The 19,007-nt window shown below is 45.6% G+C and overlaps 1 protein-coding gene across 1 annotated transcript in view; it reads left to right on the top strand.

The window, feature by feature from the left end:
• Positions 1 to 2,562: 2,562 nt before the first annotated feature.
• Positions 2,563 to 19,007, top strand: part of NEURL1 (neuralized E3 ubiquitin protein ligase 1) — a 145,263-nt gene continuing 128,818 nt past the window's right edge. The window contains exon 1 of the mRNA XM_039554107.1: positions 2,563 to 2,772. Coding sequence (XP_039410041.1) covers positions 2,688 to 2,772 — 85 coding nt within the window. The 5' untranslated portion in view covers positions 2,563 to 2,687. The remainder of the gene's footprint in view (positions 2,773 to 19,007) is intronic.

The raw sequence follows: 19,007 nt of genomic DNA, 5'->3' as shown, positions 1-19,007 counted from the left end.
CAGTCCCAAACCAGTACCATTCCTTTTTCAAGATCTCTTTTATACAATGGAAAGATGCCTCTTTCCATTATAATTTGCCTTACATTGACACCTCTTTGCCTTACATTGACACCTTTTTCTGCCATGTTAAACACAAAACTTCCCAGAAAAGTGACAGTCCTTGCTCAAGACTTCCTGCAATTCAAGGAGAGAGAGATTAGAGAAAAGAAATGGAGAAAGAACAGGTTTTTGTTTTTTTTGGTTGGAGACAATTAGGTTCAACAGGATGAAAGGTACTGTGTGATGAGGAGGTGAAGTTGCCCCTCTGAGGGCCCTTCCAGAATTGTCACAGATCACAGAATATTCTGAGTTGAAAGGGACCCACAAAGATCATCAAGTCCAATTCTTAAGTGAGTGGCCCATACAGGGATTGAAGCCACAGCCTTGGTGTTATTAGCACCATACCCTAATCAACTGTGCTCATCTCAGGGTCATTTGTTTCTTTTGGGGCTCACTGTAATGAGCTAGCTGGAAATATAGTGTTCATGTTCACAAAGGATCTAAACAAAGATGTGGCTCAGTCTCAATCTCTGTCTCATCTCTGTTCTTGAGCTTCCTGCGTGTGGAGGCAGCTGGTGGACTCATCATGGGGCCAAAGCAGGACCCAGTACACCAGAAGAACTGAACAGAGGGCTCATGTTTGAGCCAGACTTCAACCACACACTACCACGGCTTCTGACTGGTGTGGTCATTCCTTTCTACTTCTGAGAGAATGAGAAAGGATGCATGGTGCACCTCTCACCCACTGTGCAATCAAAGGCTGGGCAGGACTGTAATGATTCCTCAGCCTAGCTCTGTGCATCACATATACCAAAAGAAATCTTCATCCAAATTTTGGTTGAGATTCTCAATATTTCTTATAAAATTTTGTTATTTAACCTCAAGAATAACCTTTCCCTTCTCCTCTGAAAGTTAGGTACTTGAATGGTTTCAGAGGACAGGGGGTCTCTTGGCTCTCTGGTTGGGGAAATTTCAGAAGTAACTGTTTTCAGGAAGAAAACATTCATATGTGGTCCTTGACCAGGAAGGGCTTTTCTTACATTTACTAAGAGGAAGGAAGGTGGAGGGTGGAAGCAGACGGATAGATGGACAAAATCACCTTTTGGAAGAAAGCTGGACATTAAATTTTTGTTCTAAAGAAGAAAGGAAAAAAACATTTTACAGCCACAACATAGCTGAACGGAAAATGCCCTCAGCCTTCAGCATCCACTAAAACTCTAGGTGAAGCTTGTAACCATGTCGTCAGAGCCTGTAGTCCTCTCTAAAGACAAAGGTAATGTAATTATGCAGTAGACAACATCAGCTGTGGGTTATTTTACTGTGGTACCAACTGAACAGCTCCAGGTCTTGGGTTGTGGCCGTCACAGGACAAGTTCGCCTGTAGCCAAGGTGCTGCTGTGGTGAGGACAAGGGGAACCTTCCCATCCCATATAGTCGTGGCTGCTTTTGTGGAGCAACTCACTGACTTGGGTGGCTCCAGGGTGGGCAGGGAGAAGAGGATCCACACATCTGGTAGTGGACAGGTGTGGTATTAACGCAGGACTTTCTCTCTTCGGGCAAGCAAATGAGCCATGTTGGCATGTCCTGGGCATGTAGGAATAATTTGTGTCTGTGGCACTGGTGCTCTGGGATATGGAGCTGTGCAGAGGCTCATCTCTGCTCAGCGGGCTGCAGCCACACAGGGCAGTCCCAGCTCACATGGGATGTGTTTGTATTGCAGCAGCTTTCAGAGGCCACATGTTCAGGCAGTGCCCCATGCTGGCACTTCACCAGTATGAATTGACCCTTGACAGGAGATCTGCCAGTGAAGTGTTTCCCTTTGCCCCATTTCTACCCTACCCCCCCGAGCTTGACTGGAACTTTTCACTGCTTTGAGCCACTGGGCTGAGTAAAGTGGTGGCTGCAGGCACCCACACAACTTACTGGGAAGGTCAGGGACCAGTAAGACACCTACTCACCCTTCTGACTAGCTGCCTACTTGTCCACTTGCTCTAGGACTGTGCAAGAAGCTGCTTGCCCATCTTCTTTGCCTTCTCGAGTGCAGCTCTGACATGTTTTTATCCATGAGAATTCTAATTGCTTTAGGACAGTTGCATCCCACCACAGCAGGTCTGCTTGGGTGAGTGTCCATGCATGATGCAGCTTCTTTGCAGGTCCTGGATTCCGGGGTTGGCCACAGATTTCCTCTCTGGAAAGAGGAGGCTGGGGAAGCAAATGTAGGGCCAGCAGGTGTGAGGGAGGTCGCGGGGTGGCAATGGAAGGGAATAATGTCCCTGACCCTGCATCTGCCCCTCGGGGTTTGTGGTCCTGGGCATCCTTGTGCCGGGGGCGGGGGTCGGGAGAGGCTCCGCGTGTCCCCACCTGTCGCGCCAGCGGCGGCTCATCTGGGCGGGGCGGCGCGGCCCCCCCGGCGGAACAGCTGTGTCTCCATGGCGACGGGCGCGGCGGGGGGGCCGCGGTGCCGCCGCCCCGCCCCGCCCCGCCGAGCCGAGCGGCCGCGGAGCCGAGCGGGGCGGGGGGCCCGGCGGGCGGGACCGCGGCTCTCGGCGCCCTCGGAGCCGGCGCTGCCCTCCGCCCTCGCCGCCACAGCCCCCAGGGACACAGACCTTGCGCGGCGCCGTCCGGCCCGGCCCGGCTCGGATGCCGCCATGGGGAGCCGCTTCTCCAGCATCCCCGCGCTGCCCCGCGGCGGCCAGGGCCGCCTGCACCGCGCTCGCCACCACCGCCTCAAAGGTACGGCTCGGTCGGCACCCCCGGCACCCTGAGCGCCCCCGGCATTCCCGGCACCCTGAGCGCCCCCGGCATTCCCAGCACCCTGAGCATCTCCGTCAGGACGGGCACGCGCGGTATCCCGGGGCACCTGAAGCACCGATGCAGCCCGGAGCGGGATGGGTGTCTGGACGCCCCGGGATGAGATGGGAACCCAGGCAGGACACAAATCCCGGGCACCGCAGGGACCCTTGTTTGGGATTAGATCCCTAGGTACACAGAGCACCCTGAGTACCCCACGCCGGGCAGGCATCCCGGACACCGTGGGGCTGGCTGGGCTCCCATGGGTAGGATGGCTCCATGCCTGCCACCCCGAGCCCTCTCGCGGTGTGAGCCCCCCTGCCCTGCTCGCAGCACTGTCACTTCTTCCCCGGCAGTGTCCCAGGGGTGGCTGATGAGCGCACGGATCTTTCCGGGGAGAGGTACCCTAGGAAAGCAAAGGACAACAATTCGGGGGAGTAAGACCTCCAAGAGTCCCCGAGTGCTTACTGGTGAATGAAGGCTTTGCTTTGGTGTCTCTTCTGAGTGCTCCATGAATGTGTGTGTGCATAGGACTGTCAGTCCTGTTTGGAGGAGGGTAGGGAGTATTTGGGGTTCCTTGTGCAGCTTGTATGGCTATTCTGTTCCTCCTAAGGGTACCACTCCTTTTCTGAACTCCTGGCGACCTGTTGGGACCAAATGGGATGGGGGTGACTTCTGTAATGTGGACAGGAGAGCCTGCCAAAGGTCTCCTCTATCTCTGCTCTTTTTTATCCCCTTTTGCTGTAAGTTGGGAGGGTGGTAGCAGAAAATAGCCCATCGTTGATGAAAGCAATTTTCTTGGGCACACACTGTGTGTGTTCAGCACTACCTGGGTGCCTCTTCTCTAAGGTCATTTTCACAGCCAAAGGCTGTGGATGATGGGGCTAGAGGATGTCAAACATCTCTCTGTAAGCAGGGAATGAGGGAAGGTGCTGCTCCAACAGCCATTTCAGATTATAACTTGTTGCAGCTTCCTCTCTGTGTTGCAGAATTTGCATCCACCAGCGTGGAAAATAGGGATGCTGCTGTTCACCCTCATTTTTGCAGGCTTTTGGATACTTCTTTGGCATGGGCTAGAGGAGTGGAAATGGTTAATGATGAGCTGGGCAGCTGGTTGTTATACTGAAGGATTTTCTGATACTTGCATTATTCTTCTGTTGAATCTCTCTGCTCCCTTCATCTGTACTTGGGTTATTTGGAGCAGTTATATGAACTGAGGGTGGTTTTATCATGGCTGTTTCAATGGTCATGCAAGGAGATGTTAGAAATGCTCATCGCTCTGTCGTGGACAAAGTCAGTGAGAAACTCAGCCCAAGCAATGGCTGTGCTTCAAATTAGGCTTGAAAGGAGGAGGATGCTGCATCCTAAACAGTGAGCCATCATCCTCTATCAGTACAAACATGAAGGCACACGCAATGCTGTAGTTGTTGGTATGGAATTGTAAACTGCCGGGGAGGATTTGTCTCTTTAAGAATCATGCTGTCAGCTGGAAGTCTTTCTGGAGAAACCTTAAGCAGAGAAGAATTTATAAGCTGAAGCCAGAAGAGACACTGCCACTTAATCCATTAACACTGGCTTATGTGAGATTTAGAGGATGCTCTGTATGAATTACCTGATTTTGGGGGGGGGCGGGGGTGGGGGAGCAGTGAATTGTGTGTTAATGGCATTTTGTTTCTATATTTCTTCGTTTAATTTCCATTTTAATTAAATTTCTACCTGTGCTGAGGCAGCAAGCAGAAATGTTCTGAAGATTGTAATGTAACAGAGCATTGAAATAATTTTTATTTGGAATAAAGAGTGAACAAGGCATTGTTGTAAAAACTAGGCAACTGCCAGGGACAATATGTGCCTTTTCTGTCTTTTTTGAAACCATACTGCCTCAGGTCCTACATTTAAATGCAGAATAAACAAGTCTGATTGCATTTGACAGGTTTCTGTAAAATGGACTCAAGGCATAGCAGTGAAAGTATGAATGTCACACAGTTTTGTTACATATCTGCCATTTAACATTTTGTAAAGTGTATTTTAGTTGAAGGTCCCCAGTTGTTCTTCCTTCAGTGTCTGGCTTAGTGTTAGGGATACTGAACTTTTACAAGTTGGTCACCATCTAATACTTTCTTACTCTGTGACCACCTCTTCCTGACCTGGTGCTGGGGGTGATTAGGGCTCATTTTTGCTTAAGAAGAAGCTATGATTGCATTGTTTCCCAAGGTGGTCTGTGGACTTTGAATTCAGTCCCTGCACCTTACGAGTTCATCTCTGCTAAGTAAGAAGTAAGACCTCTGCACATGGTAGAGCTGTTGCCCACTTGTGCTGAAAATTTTTATGCCTTTCTGTTAGTCCTGCTAAAAATGGTCACCTTTAGTTACATAAATCTTCTGAAGACCATGTGATACTTTTGGTCGTGTTGAAGGCATAACACAGAAATCTCATGAAGACTGACATGGCTGGCAGAATATTTGCTTTGCTTTAGATGGTCGTGCAAGAGGAGGAAAGAACCCGACTTGATTCTCAGGCTTCGGCTGCAGTTTTAAAACCAGGTAACTGCAATAGGCAGGTCTTTATGAAGTAAAGCTGGGACTCCTGGCTGATGATTTTAGACTTGCTTTTGAGTAAGGTAATACTTTAAAATCTGTTATGTCCAGCCCTTTATAAAAGTACTTCACATAACTGTTCACTAGGAACCACTAGACTTGAGGACTTTGGAATTACCTATTCCAAACCTGTGTGTCATATCTGGATTAAGAATCCAGATTTTGGTGCCATAGTTGTGCCTATAGGCTTTGGCTGTTTTGGAGACAGTGAAAACTGAACTCCTCCAGGACTGCAGGTGATCTGATGCCGTGGTCCTGATATGGCTGTTAACCTTGAGGTCCTGGCCAGTGATGGAAGGAGGTTTTCACTTGGTGATATCGTGATGGGGAGGTTGAGGTGAGATTATTTTCAGAATTCCTGTGAGTATTTCCCTTCCCATAACCCAGATGTAGTTTGTCAGGGGTGACAGAAGGTGATCCTTTGTGTACTTTCATAATGCTGAGCAAAAGATTATGATTATCTGGTAACAATCTCCTTAAGGATGCAGCCAGATAAACTCCAGGAAATTTTTGCTGTCCACCCTCTCTGAAATATGGTTTGTGATAACTATCAAACAAGGTGTGTATGGCTGTTTGGAGGGGAGCCAAGTGGGAAAACTCCAGCTGTATTTAATCTCCTGAATTCTGAGATGAAAAAGATCAGCCTTCTCATCAGTGGCTCTGTGTACTATTTATTTACTTGTGTTGGGGCAGTCTGGCTTGAACTGTTCCATCCAAGGAGACTTCTATTATTTCTCAAGAGATGCATCCTCAGTTCAACCTGTCTCCCTGCCCCAAGGTTCTTCCAAGATAGTCTATTCAATTTCCTCTCTTAACTATTTTTTCTAATCCTGTTGTAGCTCATTAACTTCCCCTCCTTGCCTAGTGTTACATCTTTCCGATCTCTAGCTTTTGCATTCCTTCGTTAGGTACTGCTCAACCTTGCTGGAAGTGTTTAACTCTTCCTACTGAGATGTGTGGGCTGTGTGCCCTGTTTGGGCTGTGGTGTAGTTCCCAGATGTGCTGGTCTAGGATACTAGAAATGAAGTTTTTGTAGTCCTTGGGTTAGAAGTGAGACACAGGACTTGTATGCCATCTCCTGTGCTCCATGGAGATGCAGCTCTTTATCCTTACTTGTCTCTGTGTCCTCAGCTTCAAGAAGGCTTAGCCATTGCTGTAGACAGCAGATCAATATTACATTGTAAAAGCTAAGAAGTATTACTGTCTTCTCTCTTAAGTCCTCTCCTCCAGCCTCCTACTCAGGTTTGGTGCTCCTTCCTGAGCCCCCTGTTGCCTTGAAAGGTAGATTTCCATGGTGAGTGGCAGCAAGCAGGATTTCTTCCTGTTGATTTTCTCCTAGGTCAATGCACCTATGATATTTATGCAAAAGAACGCATGCGCAGTATTACAGAAACAGCCCCACTGCCAGGGATCCTCTTTTCAACAGTGGCTGATTACTCATGGGTTATTCTTTTTTATTTGTATAACAGCGGCATCCGGAGGCTCCCATCAAGATCTTAGTCATGTTGTGCTGGGTGCTCCCATGGTAGCCTGTACTTATTGCTCATTCATCCAGATAGCTTTTACTCATGGGTCTGGGTGATGTCTGTAGGATCATCTGGGGTTTGTACCTTCAGAGTATCACATGAAGCAGACTGGCACCTCAACAGAACAGTTCTTAGTCTGTTCTTTTGCTGGGACACCTGCAGAGTCAGCAGTGGTTTGCTGGAAGGTGTTACCACCTCTCTGGCTGCAGCCCCCAGATTGGCAGCCTGTTGTGCAGCACCTGACCAAGAAGGCAGAGGCTTTCCTGCTTTCCCTGGCCCACGGAGGGTACCAGTGAGGATTACACAGTCTTTGCCTGCATTTTTGCAGTTGCTGTTCCAAACATTATATCCCACTGACACATAAACATGTCAGACTTTTCTCCCATTTCACTGGTGCTTTATGAGCTTCTGAAATACACGTGGAAGATAGATAGTAATCTGGCTGGTGCAGGCATTTCAATAATTGTATGTTGTTGAAAGACTGTCCTGCTGCCAGCTCCATTTTGTGCACTCACTAGATGAAACTAAGGGGGGAGTAAAAGGTTATCAGCAACAGATGGTCATAGGGGTTAGAAGTTGGGGTGCATTACAAGCATTTTTAGGCATCACAAGCAGTGCACTGGGGGGATACCAACAGTGATACTGTGAGATAACCTCAGCTCCCATCGCTGTCATAATTGGTTCTTCTTTGAAGCATTATTTTATTTTATTTTCTTCCAGCCTTACAGGGTCAGAAGTTTCATCATTCAAGGCTTGGAAGGATGCCTCCTGCTTCCTGCCCTTCTGCTTTTACTCTGTCCTGGATATGCTTGTCTCCCTCTGACCTGTCAGTATGTCTGGGTTGTAGGTATAAAGTTTCTCCTGCCTGAGGCTCTCAGGTTTATATGACCTTCTCCCAAGCACTAGATTTTTTCCCAAGCTACTGAACTTTGATTTATTGCATTTAAACTGCCTAAATTGCTCAGTGTTCCAAACACAGCAATTTATTGATCTTACTTTTCCTTTCCCATTGTCTGTTTCATAAGGTGATGAAGCCTGTTGGTGGAGCAGGTACTGCTGCAGGTTTTCACAAATTTCCCAGGAAATCATGTGGTTTCTTGCCCATGGGTGATTCTCTCTATTTCTCAAGTGCAAGAAAGGCTACTTTTGAAAACCAATAGGAACCAAGACATCAGTTGGATGATTGAGCTAAAAATATTAATGCCAGGCTCAGTAGTAATTTAAAAAAGCAAATTAAATACTAGAAATTATAAGGGAAGCCAAACAGAGGAAAATAGGCACCATTAATAGATTGCTGTGTAAATGTGTATACTATGTGTAGTTCTGGTTCTTCCCCTTCCAAAATTTCAGGAAAGATACAGAAAAACTGGAAAAGATTCAGAGGCAACGAGGATGGTCATAAGCGTGGATTAATTTCATATAAGGAATGATTGAATAAACTAGGACTCTTGTCTCTGGAAAAAGAGACAACTAGGATGGAAATGACAGGCAAGTAAAGAAGAGGCAGAGCTCAACTCTTCACTGTCTCTTTTAGTACAAGAATTAGGAGGATATCAAATGAACAAAATGTGACTGTAGCCATCTGCAGTAGGTAGTTGCTCAGTAGAATTCATTATTGATGGATGCTATGGATGCTAAAATGGGTTCAATTTTAAGGGAGATTGGAGGAAGTCATGAAAGAAGAATCCTTTGAAGTTTGTGACAGACAAAGACCACACATTTCCCCTTCTCATTTTGACTTCCAAAGAGTGTCTTCCTAAGGCTACCTGTGTTTAGCTGATAAGGACAGTGCTGAAATGAGAACTTAAAACTTCAATGAAAAGTGCAGCTGGGTTTTTCAGACATTGCAGTGGTAGATGGAGGGATAGAGCCTGCTCTGGTGTTGGCTGGTCTCTAGCTAGATCCGTCCTCCTTATCATGAGTATCCCTGCCCGGTTGTTTACAGAGTGGTTCATTGCCATGTCAGTGTCAAGTCACACACAGAACATCCAGGCTTTATTTGGGAGGTGGAAGAGATTGTAACTGGGTCCCTGTGCCTTTCTTGGGTGTGACTGTGTCTCCTGCACACTGTGATTTTCACAAATACAGTTGCTTTTCCATTTGTGGGCTCTTTTTGAGTAAGAGAAAGCAGGTTCTCTCTGCTTACAGTGACCTCCCAATGGCAGAAGCCTAAGTAGCTCCCGCTTCCTTTGGTTTCCTAGACTGTTGAAATAGCAGGTTTTAGGGATATTCCCATATCTGGGAAGATTTCTAATACAGGGGCTTGCAAGATTTCCGATTTGGCAGCTGTTCTTACCTACTGCTGCTAGGATAATTGCAGGAACCAGCTACTTCAGTGTGGCTGAAATTGTTGCCTGTGGCAAGTACGTAAGTACATGTTGTTTTACTTACAGCGTGGCTTTTACTTCATGGTGGCTACTTATTTCAAGCGGGGGATCCACACGTGCTCTGACTTGGTCTGCCTTGAAATTTTAGGACATCTGAGTAATCCAGCTCTGAGCTGTCTCAAGGAGTGGGATCCACAACACTCGCATGTCAGGATTGTCTCCATCTAGACATGGTTGATCTAAGATTAACCTTAATCACAGCAGTGTGCAGGTGCTCAGTGCTGTGCTGTGAACTGCCAAATCTCAAAGTAGTTTCTCACTTTAATCACAGCACCGTGCAGGTGCTCACTTTTGTGCCTCAAATACCAAAATAGTTTTGGGGATGAGAGTTGAATTTTAACTGAAAGTTAGGGTCTAACAGTGGTTAAAGCTTCTCCTGTGAGTGCGAGGTATCCATGAGTCTGGGCTACCTTTTAGCCTGGCTAACCAGGGCATTGCTAAGCTGAGTGGCTGGAGAGGAGGGCAGACACTTGGATACTTACCCATACTAAGATCTGGGCTGATGCAAAACTGTGGTTAAAATTGAGGTGGGGATAGGTTTTCATCTCCATTTGTTCATGGGGAGCTCGAGATGGTGCTAGGTCATGTTTACACTTTTGGTTATTTGGCCTTTCAAGTACAGGATTAAAATAGGATTTTGTTTTAAAATTATAGGGCAGAGGATGCCATGATGGTCTTATGTTTATACAATCCTCCATTAGTCCACCTCAGTTCAACATTTTGCTGGGGCATAGAGAAGGAATCTCAGCTCTCAGAAAACTGTCAGGTTAAACTGTAGGGCTGTTTCATGCAAAATTTTGAAAAGTAAATATTAATAGTTCTTTTCCAGCCTCAGAGATAAAATGCCATGGAAGGTTTTTTAGTTTCAAAAACCCCACTTCATGTAAACTTTTTTTTTAAAAAAACCCGCAATAATAACATTTTAATAAAAATTAATTCTAAAGTACAGACATTGCTTGTGGAGTCTCCCTCCTCTATTGTTCCTTTGTATTAAGTGTTTGAGTTTCACACTGATAACACTGACACTTCCAGATGTTCCTGCATGGGTGTAGGCAGGGATTCCCGATTGACTTAATCTCATAATTTTTATGGTACGACCACAACACTTCCTATGTCTAGCACCAGGGCTTGGGAAGCAGTGACTGGGGTGCTGTGTAACTAACTGCTGCCACTGTCAATAGCTAGAAGTGGGTTAGCAAAGAGAGAGCCTGGAGCCTTCTGAAGAGACAAAGGACAGATAAGGCAAGCAGATATAGACACAGAACTTTTTTACCATCCAGGTTCCATATTTTCATCAGAAGGTTAGTTCAAATCTTCTCCTTAGGGGATATCTCTTTAATATAGCATTAATTGTATTGGTATTACTCATGATTTCTTTGATTTGGGTAACTGGTGCCATTGTGTTTCTAAATATCTATCTATCTTGCAAGATCATTTCTGTCTGTGATGAATGCCTATTTTTTATACTTAACAAGTATTTACTAGGCAGGAAGGGAAGCGATGGTTTCCCATAGAAATATTGAGTCATAGAAGACAGGACACAAGTAACTGTAAATGTTGCAAACAGAATCTGTGTCTTACGTGAGTGAGTGAGTCACTTCAATAGATGTGACAGAAAATGGAAAAGAAAAAGTGTTCCTCACTAATTGATTATGTTCATCAAATACAGAAAGAGGAGAAGTAGTTGAAATGTACTTTCTTTATTAAAAAATGCAGTAAAAGCATAATGAAGAACCTGGGTTACCTCTGATGTTAGTACCGGATTTCTGCATTCCTACTCCCATTTCTGTATATCATTCAGTGTTTCTGTTTTAATGGTATGACCCCTCAACAATCACATCCTTAACAAGCATGAGATAAAATAAAGGTGCAAAAAGTTCTCCCTAATTAAAACCATGAATACTTTTTTTTTAATAAGGTTTAGAGTTGAGATGCTAAGAGATAAGCACTGACAGCTGAGAGTTTTGCTCCTCTGCTTGAAATCTTCCTTGCATTAGTTGTGAAAGAAAGTTCTTACCATCTGCTGGGTGGAGATCATCTGGTGCTCTGTGCATTTCCTCTGGATAGCTGTTCTCAGGCCCTACAGGTTGTGTACTGGAGGGCTTAGCAGAGAGGTTAAAAGTAGCTTAAGGTTTCAAGCAGAGAAGTCGTGCTGGTGGGACCTGTAGCAGTGAATGCAGTGAGCTCTGGTTGCTCCTGCCCACACAAAGTGTTTTTGGTGGCTGAGCAGACACTGTCAGTCTCCTGTTGTCAGTCCAACATGAAGCCCAGGAGGAGAAATTACAGATTGATGGGTGGGAGCAGTGACTGAGGGTGAACTCCGAATTTGGCAATGTTAATGCTACATCCATTATTAATAACCCCACTGCAAAAGAAAAAATGCTTTGCTGCAAATGAAGCTGTGACACGGGGAAGTAGCAGGCAAAATTAAAATTTTATACTTGCCGTGGTCTTACAATAAAGGTTTTGTGATACACATCCAGCAATGCTGCTATAAATAGTCTCGTTATCTAATCTTCCAGCTCCTCATATGACAGAAGATTACAAGTAAGAAAACAGTTTGATGTAGCTTTTAGCTGTTTTCCCACTGCTTCCCTTGCTCCTGCTGGAGCATTATTACTGTGTCCCTTGTAATTCATATGGAGACAGCATTATTCAGAAGTACAGAATGTCACTAGGAGGAGGAGAGTTCAGAGAAAACCCAGAAGATTTATGACATAGTTTAGATAAGGCCATGGAGGAACTGACATGAGGGAAGTAATGACAATTCGCAGTCTAGCAGCATTTCTGAGGGAGTGCTGAGAACTTCTTCATGCCAGCTTCATCGGGTCAGATACAGAGCAGAGCATGCTTTAATAAGGTGTTCTACATGCTTGATTGCAGAGGGAACCCTTTTGCTAATAAATAATCCAGACACACCGAGCTCTGTCCACATGGGTCTAGGACCTGATCCAAAACCAACAGAAAGTCCTTAGAAAATTTCACAGAGGCACAACTAGCACAGAGAAAGCCTCTTTTTTCCTTTTGATCTTATTTCTCATGGGAGAAGGAGGAGCTGGTTGGTAGGCAGGGAGGTTCCTTTCCTCCCCTCTCTGTGCCTTGCTGGTAATGCAAATCCTCATTTCTGACCTTTCCTTGGAGATCCCCCTGGCCTGTTTCACATGGGGTATCTGAAGCCAGCGAGGAGCGCTGGGTCCTGGGAAAAGCTCCCCTGGAGCAGGGGCAGCTAAAAAGGACCTTCTGCAGCCTGTGTGTGTGGACACAAATAACCCTTTCCACAGAGGACTGAAGATCACTTTCTGAGCTGTCACAGAGTTTTCTTATGTGGCCATAGGAGGAGGCATGAGGGAGTATGGCTGTGGTAGAGCTGGAGCCCCATGAGACTTGAACCATCCTCTTTTTGCTATATGAGAGGAGTTAGGAAGACTGGGTGTTTGTTCACACCCCAGCACAGCTCACCTGCTGCAGGGTGTCTTCCCTACCACGTGGCTTGGAGGAAGCTCTCCACCAGCACCCTGCTGGCACATGTCCAGCCACCTCAGTGGAGCATGGTGGTGGGTACACGTGTTCTACAGCCATGGCCAACTGCAGAAATCTTCTTCTGTGCCTTTATCACACCTTTTCATGGAGGAGCTAAAGCAATGATAAAACTTGAGGAACTGAACCTCACCACAGCTGTTGCAGGGAGGGAAGAAAGAGCTTGTGTCATCCCCTCATCCTGAAATAGGCTGACCTGGAGCCTGATACTGCTAGGAAATTCTTTATCAGTCCAGATGCTGGTATTCCATCTTAAATTCCCAGACATAAGCAATTACAAGCGCTGGCAGGTGAAATGCTCTCTGGACATGGGCTTTCTTGTGCTGTAGCCTGTTCAGCAGGAAGGAGTTACCTTCCTGTGGTTAGATTCTGTAGGCAGATCAAATTTCCTGTTGGAACAGAGGGTTTATATATAGTAAAATGCTCCCAGGTGTGCTTTTTAGTAGTGCTTCTGGGCTAAAGCAAGGATTTATTAATAAGAGGCACCCAAACCATATTACACACTGCAGCAGAGATGGAACAGGGTGCTTTTGCTCTGATTCAGGGAGCTGATTGAATTCAGTGACAGGTGCCAAGTATTTATGTCCTTGCCTAAGTTTATCTTGTAAATTTGAAAGTGTTAAAAGCAAGAGTTATTTTTTGAATAAACATATTAAATAGTGATGCAGAGTTCCATCTGGGTGTTGGTGGGATGGTATTTTATTGTTACATGTCGTTGACCAAAATGTACTGCTTAGACCATCAGAACAGAAAACTTTGGGGGTAATGCGTTGCTCTAGATTTGCATCAGAATACTGGAGCTCAAAGAGCCCAGTGGCTTTGCTTGTGACATTGCTTAGTATCATGGAGAACACAGTCAAATTATATTTATTGTATATGTACAATAAATATAATACCTTGTCACACAATTGTAATACTTCCTGTAAAGTTCCTGACAGTTGTCCGTGTTTCTACATTAATGTGTTTGTGTGCAGGGGGGCTATTTGAATTTTATGATTTTTATTATAGTGACAAATGTCCAAACTCTAGAGAAGCTGTTAATTGCCTTGGAAACCATTGCCACCCCACCTCTTGGTTGCTCACTCTCCCTCCTACCAGTAGTCTTTTGAGCTTCTATATTTAATTTATTCTGTAACATCACCTAAAATAGCCCCTGGCCTTTATTTTTGTTTATAGCTAGTAACTTATAGTTTAAAATTATTTCTAGTTTATTATCATCTCCTTAATGAGTATTTTACCATTTTATTTAGGGTAAACTAAGTAATTATTATTTAGCTGTATAATTTTTCCATGGGCCATCTTGAAGCCCTTGAATGGTGACTCTTTACAGATGAACCAAGACTCAGGGTGAGGATGAACAGCTGACCCATAAACTCCAGGCAAGTTGTCGCATTTCCAGTGCCTCTGAGCCATCTTGTGCCTCAAAAATTAATGCTACTTACAAATTGCCTTCTGCTGTGCTCCATCAAATGCTAAGATGCTGTAATTATTTATGACAGTTAAAATCTCCTGATGCATTCAAATAAAAGCCAAACATATAGGGAAAACATGTCCTGTGGAGGAAGGTTGCAGCATGAAAGATGGCTTGTTTTGATTGCAGGTCACATTGAGGGGCAAGCTAGAAATACATATAAGAGATGGAGACCTAGATGTGGTAGATTTTTAGGGGAAACTCCATTGCTGCTGTCATTGGACTATTTTCAGGTGTTTGGATGAGTGAATGACCCAAATATAGTTTAAGCCTGTGACTATTCCATTTTAATAGCAATGCAAATGCAGTAGGTGAAGGCTAAGAGCGCTGCATCTAATTTAGCAGTGTTGCTTTAGCAACATTGTGCAAGATGCAAATAGTCTCCTTGGTAACACTTCCTAAGTGTCATTAGATAAGCCATGGTTATAAACACGGAAGCAGATCAGAAGGAGAGACATGCTCTTGTGCTGTGCCTTTTTATAGCCCCAGACATCACGATTAGCAGGATGGCAAGAGGAGAGAGGAAAGCTGTTCTGGGGCTCGTAGCGCTTGTGAGCATTTGTATGTTGTGCTTTGGAAAACCACACCGAAGGTGATGGGGTTTTCTGACTTGGTTTAAATAAAAACCTTTAAATAAAGGTTTTAAATAAAGGGAGGTGGTTGTTCCTGCCCTGCCTGGTTGTCACAGACATACATTTAGTGTTCTCATTCCTCTTCAGCAGATGCAGATTGCAGATGTTAACACTTCTTCCCTCTAATGGTTGGGAAGGGAAAAGGAAAGGAGACCCCAGAGCTCAATGTGAGTGTGACTCTCCCGTGTTCACCCTGGAAGGAATGTGGATGTTGAGGTGGTGGTGGAGGATCTGCTTCTGGGCTGGGATTAAGTACAGGATCTGCTCCCCTTCTGCTGTTCGTGCCCTGTTCCACTGTCATTGCCAGTGGATTACCTCTTCAGAACTAGATTTGGCTTTCTCTGTTGAATTCCAAAGACCCTTTCCTAGGGATCAGCAACAGAGTAGAGATGAAAGTGAGAAGTAAGGTTAATTAGTGCTCAAAACCAGGGCAGCTGTTTCTGCTGTTGGCATTGCCATATAGAAAAGAGTAATGAATTAAGGCAGAATCCCACTGGTCAATGCCTGAGGAATTCATCCAAGGAGTGTGAGTGCCTGATGATGTCAACTGGAGCACATGAAAGACATGTGGAAGGAGCCAAGTCCACAAGAGCATCAAAACAGGTTTATTCTGGTTTGGGATGAAAGTCTGAAAGAGCAGATGGTTTATTTTATCATGAGCTTGACCCTGTGTTGGTAGAGGCAGACAACTGGTGGACCTTTGCATTTTTTTGGAAATCCTCTGAACCAAAGCTAAGCCAGACCCTTTCAGCAATACCCCTCCTGATCCGTAACCTTCAGGTCCATACACGAATCCATTGACTGGAGACTGGCCAGTCCAATATCCTCTTTTCATTTCAGTGGTGTGTAGCACTTTGCAATTTAGATACATGGCAGAAGACCTACTGCAATTTTCCCCATTCTAATAGAAAAAGGAATTAAAATATCAATAGTCTCTTTTTACAAGGAAAACTCAGAATAAGAAAAAACAAAACAACCATTCCCCACAGCTTTTTTTTGCTCCCTAATCCTCTTGGAATTTATCCATCTTTGTATCACTCATATCTCATGGTCTCTGTTGTAAAAGTCAATGCTGATTAATGAGACCTTGGCCCTCTGTGTAGCTGAGTAACAATCCCAGGTTTGTTTGTGAGATGGGTGGCCTTCCATCTCCCCAGGGGATGGCACTGGGGCTGTTAGCCTTGTGTGTGACAAGCTGCAGGAGGCAAAGTCTGAAACACCTCTCCACCTCTGGAGTGTCGAAAGATGCAGGTGAAGCTCTCCTAAGATGGGTGAGAGAAATGTTTCCTAAACCTTTTAGAGATTAAAATGGAATTTCTGGGGTCCGCTTACTGAACTGCCTGCATCCCTTGGATGTAGGCATCCACGGATGAATCCCATCCCATTTCATCCCATCCCATGCCATCCCATCCCTGTGCTGTGCTCCTGAGACCCAAGTGGAAGGCACTTGTGAGTTTTCTGCTTTGAGAAGGAAACATTGGAGTCACTGGACCACAGGATGCCATTCCAGTCCTAAGGCAAAACATTGCTGCTTTCCCTGTGCAGCATAACAGGCTTCATGCACTGGATCATGGGACTGATGTGAAGGTGAAGTTTGATTCTGCATCCAAATTGTTCTGCAGCAGAGGATTTGAGTAGCTGTTCCTCACCACCATGGTCTGTGGCTTAGTAGAACATGAGAATTTGGACAAATGACTCTGCTAAGTGGTAGCTCAGCCCTCAACCTGCCCTTCTCTCTGCTGTATGCAGAATGGAGCATTTCTCCCCAGGACAGCCAAGTTACTGTATTTCTGCCGCATGTCATTTGGAGTCCTTAACCATTTGTAAGGCATAGTGTTTTAAACCAGTTTGAGATAGGAAAATTATTTCTGTTGCAGAGAGAAGGGTTGTAGCTCATGCTTCCTGGTGAGAATCAAAAGGCAGGAGGGCTAGGTTTTTTTCTGCATGCCCTCTCATGGCACTTCAGGGTCTCCAAGTAAAAATGGGGGGGGGGCAAGAACAGACCTAAAGCCTCTCCTTGTCGTTGCATAACACACGTGTCTCTGTGGCTCTTCACTGAGCTCTGTTTTTGCAAAACCAAACATTAAACTATCCGTGATGATTTAGACCTGATTCTAACTTGGTCTAGCTGGAGAGCTGGGTGGTGTTTTGTACCCAAAACCACCATAAAATGCAGAGCACCATCTGGGACATTAGCACTTTCTCGTTGGTCACAGCCCAGGGTGGAGTTCAGCTGAGACCCAGTTTCCATGACAGGTAGGACCACAGCAGCTCATCCAGGTGTGTGCAGTCCTTTTTTACCTGTGGGGCTCTCAGCTGGGTACACTGGCCCTGCCCATCCCCTGCGTGGTTGCTGCAGCCACACTGCAGCCTTGCTGTGAGCCAGCTCAGGCATTTCTGCCCTTGCACTGCAGTCTCATCCTGAACAGCACCTCTGCACGACTCTGGCTCCTTGCCCATTCGGCAGAAGGAGCGATGCTTTTGTATTCCCTGCCCTGCCCTTTTGTATTCCCTGCAGCACCTGGGTTTTCCTTGGAGATCTCCCACTCACACATGGAGCCTGCCTCTCTTCCTGGGGCTGATGGAGCACAGAGCCCGTTGGTGAGGCTGTGAGCCAGAAATCCCCAGTCTCACCTCGCGCACCTGAGACCAGAGGGCTCGTGCCATTGTACAATTGCAAACTCCCTCAAATCAGTGTTTCAATACAAGCAAGGCAGTTCTGGCTTTTCTGAGACTTTGGGGGGGTTTTTTTTGTTCATAGTGGGAATCAGGAGTTCCACACCTAGTTGTGGCTTCCTAACCCTCAAGGAAATCCCTTCTTTTCTCTCTTGATCAGTTGATGCTGTGGTTTTGCCGTGCAGCCTTGGTTAGAGGTGGAGGAGCAGTGTGGGGCCACACTGTGGCTCTGACAAGGGATGCTCAGTCCCGTTGGGGCAGTGACAGACATTGCTCCCCAGCTCCTCACCCACACTGCTCCTGTCCCCTGTGCCCTGGCTGCCCTGTATCTGCCAGCCAGGCTCCTCCAGGCAGCCACAGAGGGTCAGACATGCCCCTCGCCCACCTCCTGGCAATGGGGGTGGTCTGTAGATGAGGACTGAAGTGTGTCCCCACAACAGGATGGCATCCCAGTGCCCAATCCAGCCAAGAGGCTCTTCTCTCTAACCCGCCTGTCCCGATCTCCGGCTCTCGCTTTGCTGCCTGTTTCTGTGAAAACACTCCTTTTCGATTTTCTTCACAAAAAATTAGAGCAGACCACAGCCAAGAATCCTTCCCAAGTAGCTGGTACAGCCCCAGGGCAGCTCCCCCTTTGACACAGAAGTCCCTCATTCAGTATTCACCTCTGAGGACAGCTGACTTTTGGCCACTGTCTGCTTGCTCAGAAAGGCGTGTTCTCTGTTGCTTGTTGGGCGCTTCCTCTGCAGCTGGGAGCTGCTTTCACAGCATGCAGTGACCTGCCCTGTCTTGGACTGTCACCCTTCTCTGTTATTTTTATATTTTTAGTGGCCTTTCTTGTGCAATAACATGAATTATCTTTTCTTTTTTTTTTTTTTTGATAAGCATCTTCCTAGCAGAATATTAATGCATATAATTAAGATAGTATTTGGCTCTTGAATCACACTGTTCATCCTGAAATTGTCTTAATTACACAGCTGCTCCTCTAGAATGAAGCTCTCTTTGTTTAAAAGCTTAAATATGGAAAAAGGGACAAAATTTCTTCCTCCAAGGAGAAAACCTCCATTTCACATTTCTGGCTATGCTGGAATCAGTGGCTTCTCTATTTTAAGGAAGGGGAGAAATCAAGGGAATAATAATGCTGATTTTTGTTTTAATCCTCTACTCAGAGTAAACCATGAACTCTCTTGATTTATTTTGTTGTTTTTTTTTTCTTTTCTGCATTATTGAAGGTAAAAAGCTTGAGGATCTTGTGTTCTTTGAGTTGGTTCATATGCGATTCCTCTGGTTTTCCACTCTCTCTGACATCTTGAAACTCAGGCATCCCTAACAGCCAGATGAAATCTATCAGATAAGGC

This window comes from Corvus cornix, chromosome 6 (assembly GCF_000738735.6).
Source record: "Corvus cornix cornix isolate S_Up_H32 chromosome 6, ASM73873v5, whole genome shotgun sequence".
Classification (NCBI taxonomy): domain Eukaryota; kingdom Metazoa; phylum Chordata; class Aves; order Passeriformes; family Corvidae; genus Corvus; species Corvus cornix.
Note: the sequence above shows the minus strand (reverse complement) of the source record. Positions and strands in the feature narration are given on the sequence as shown.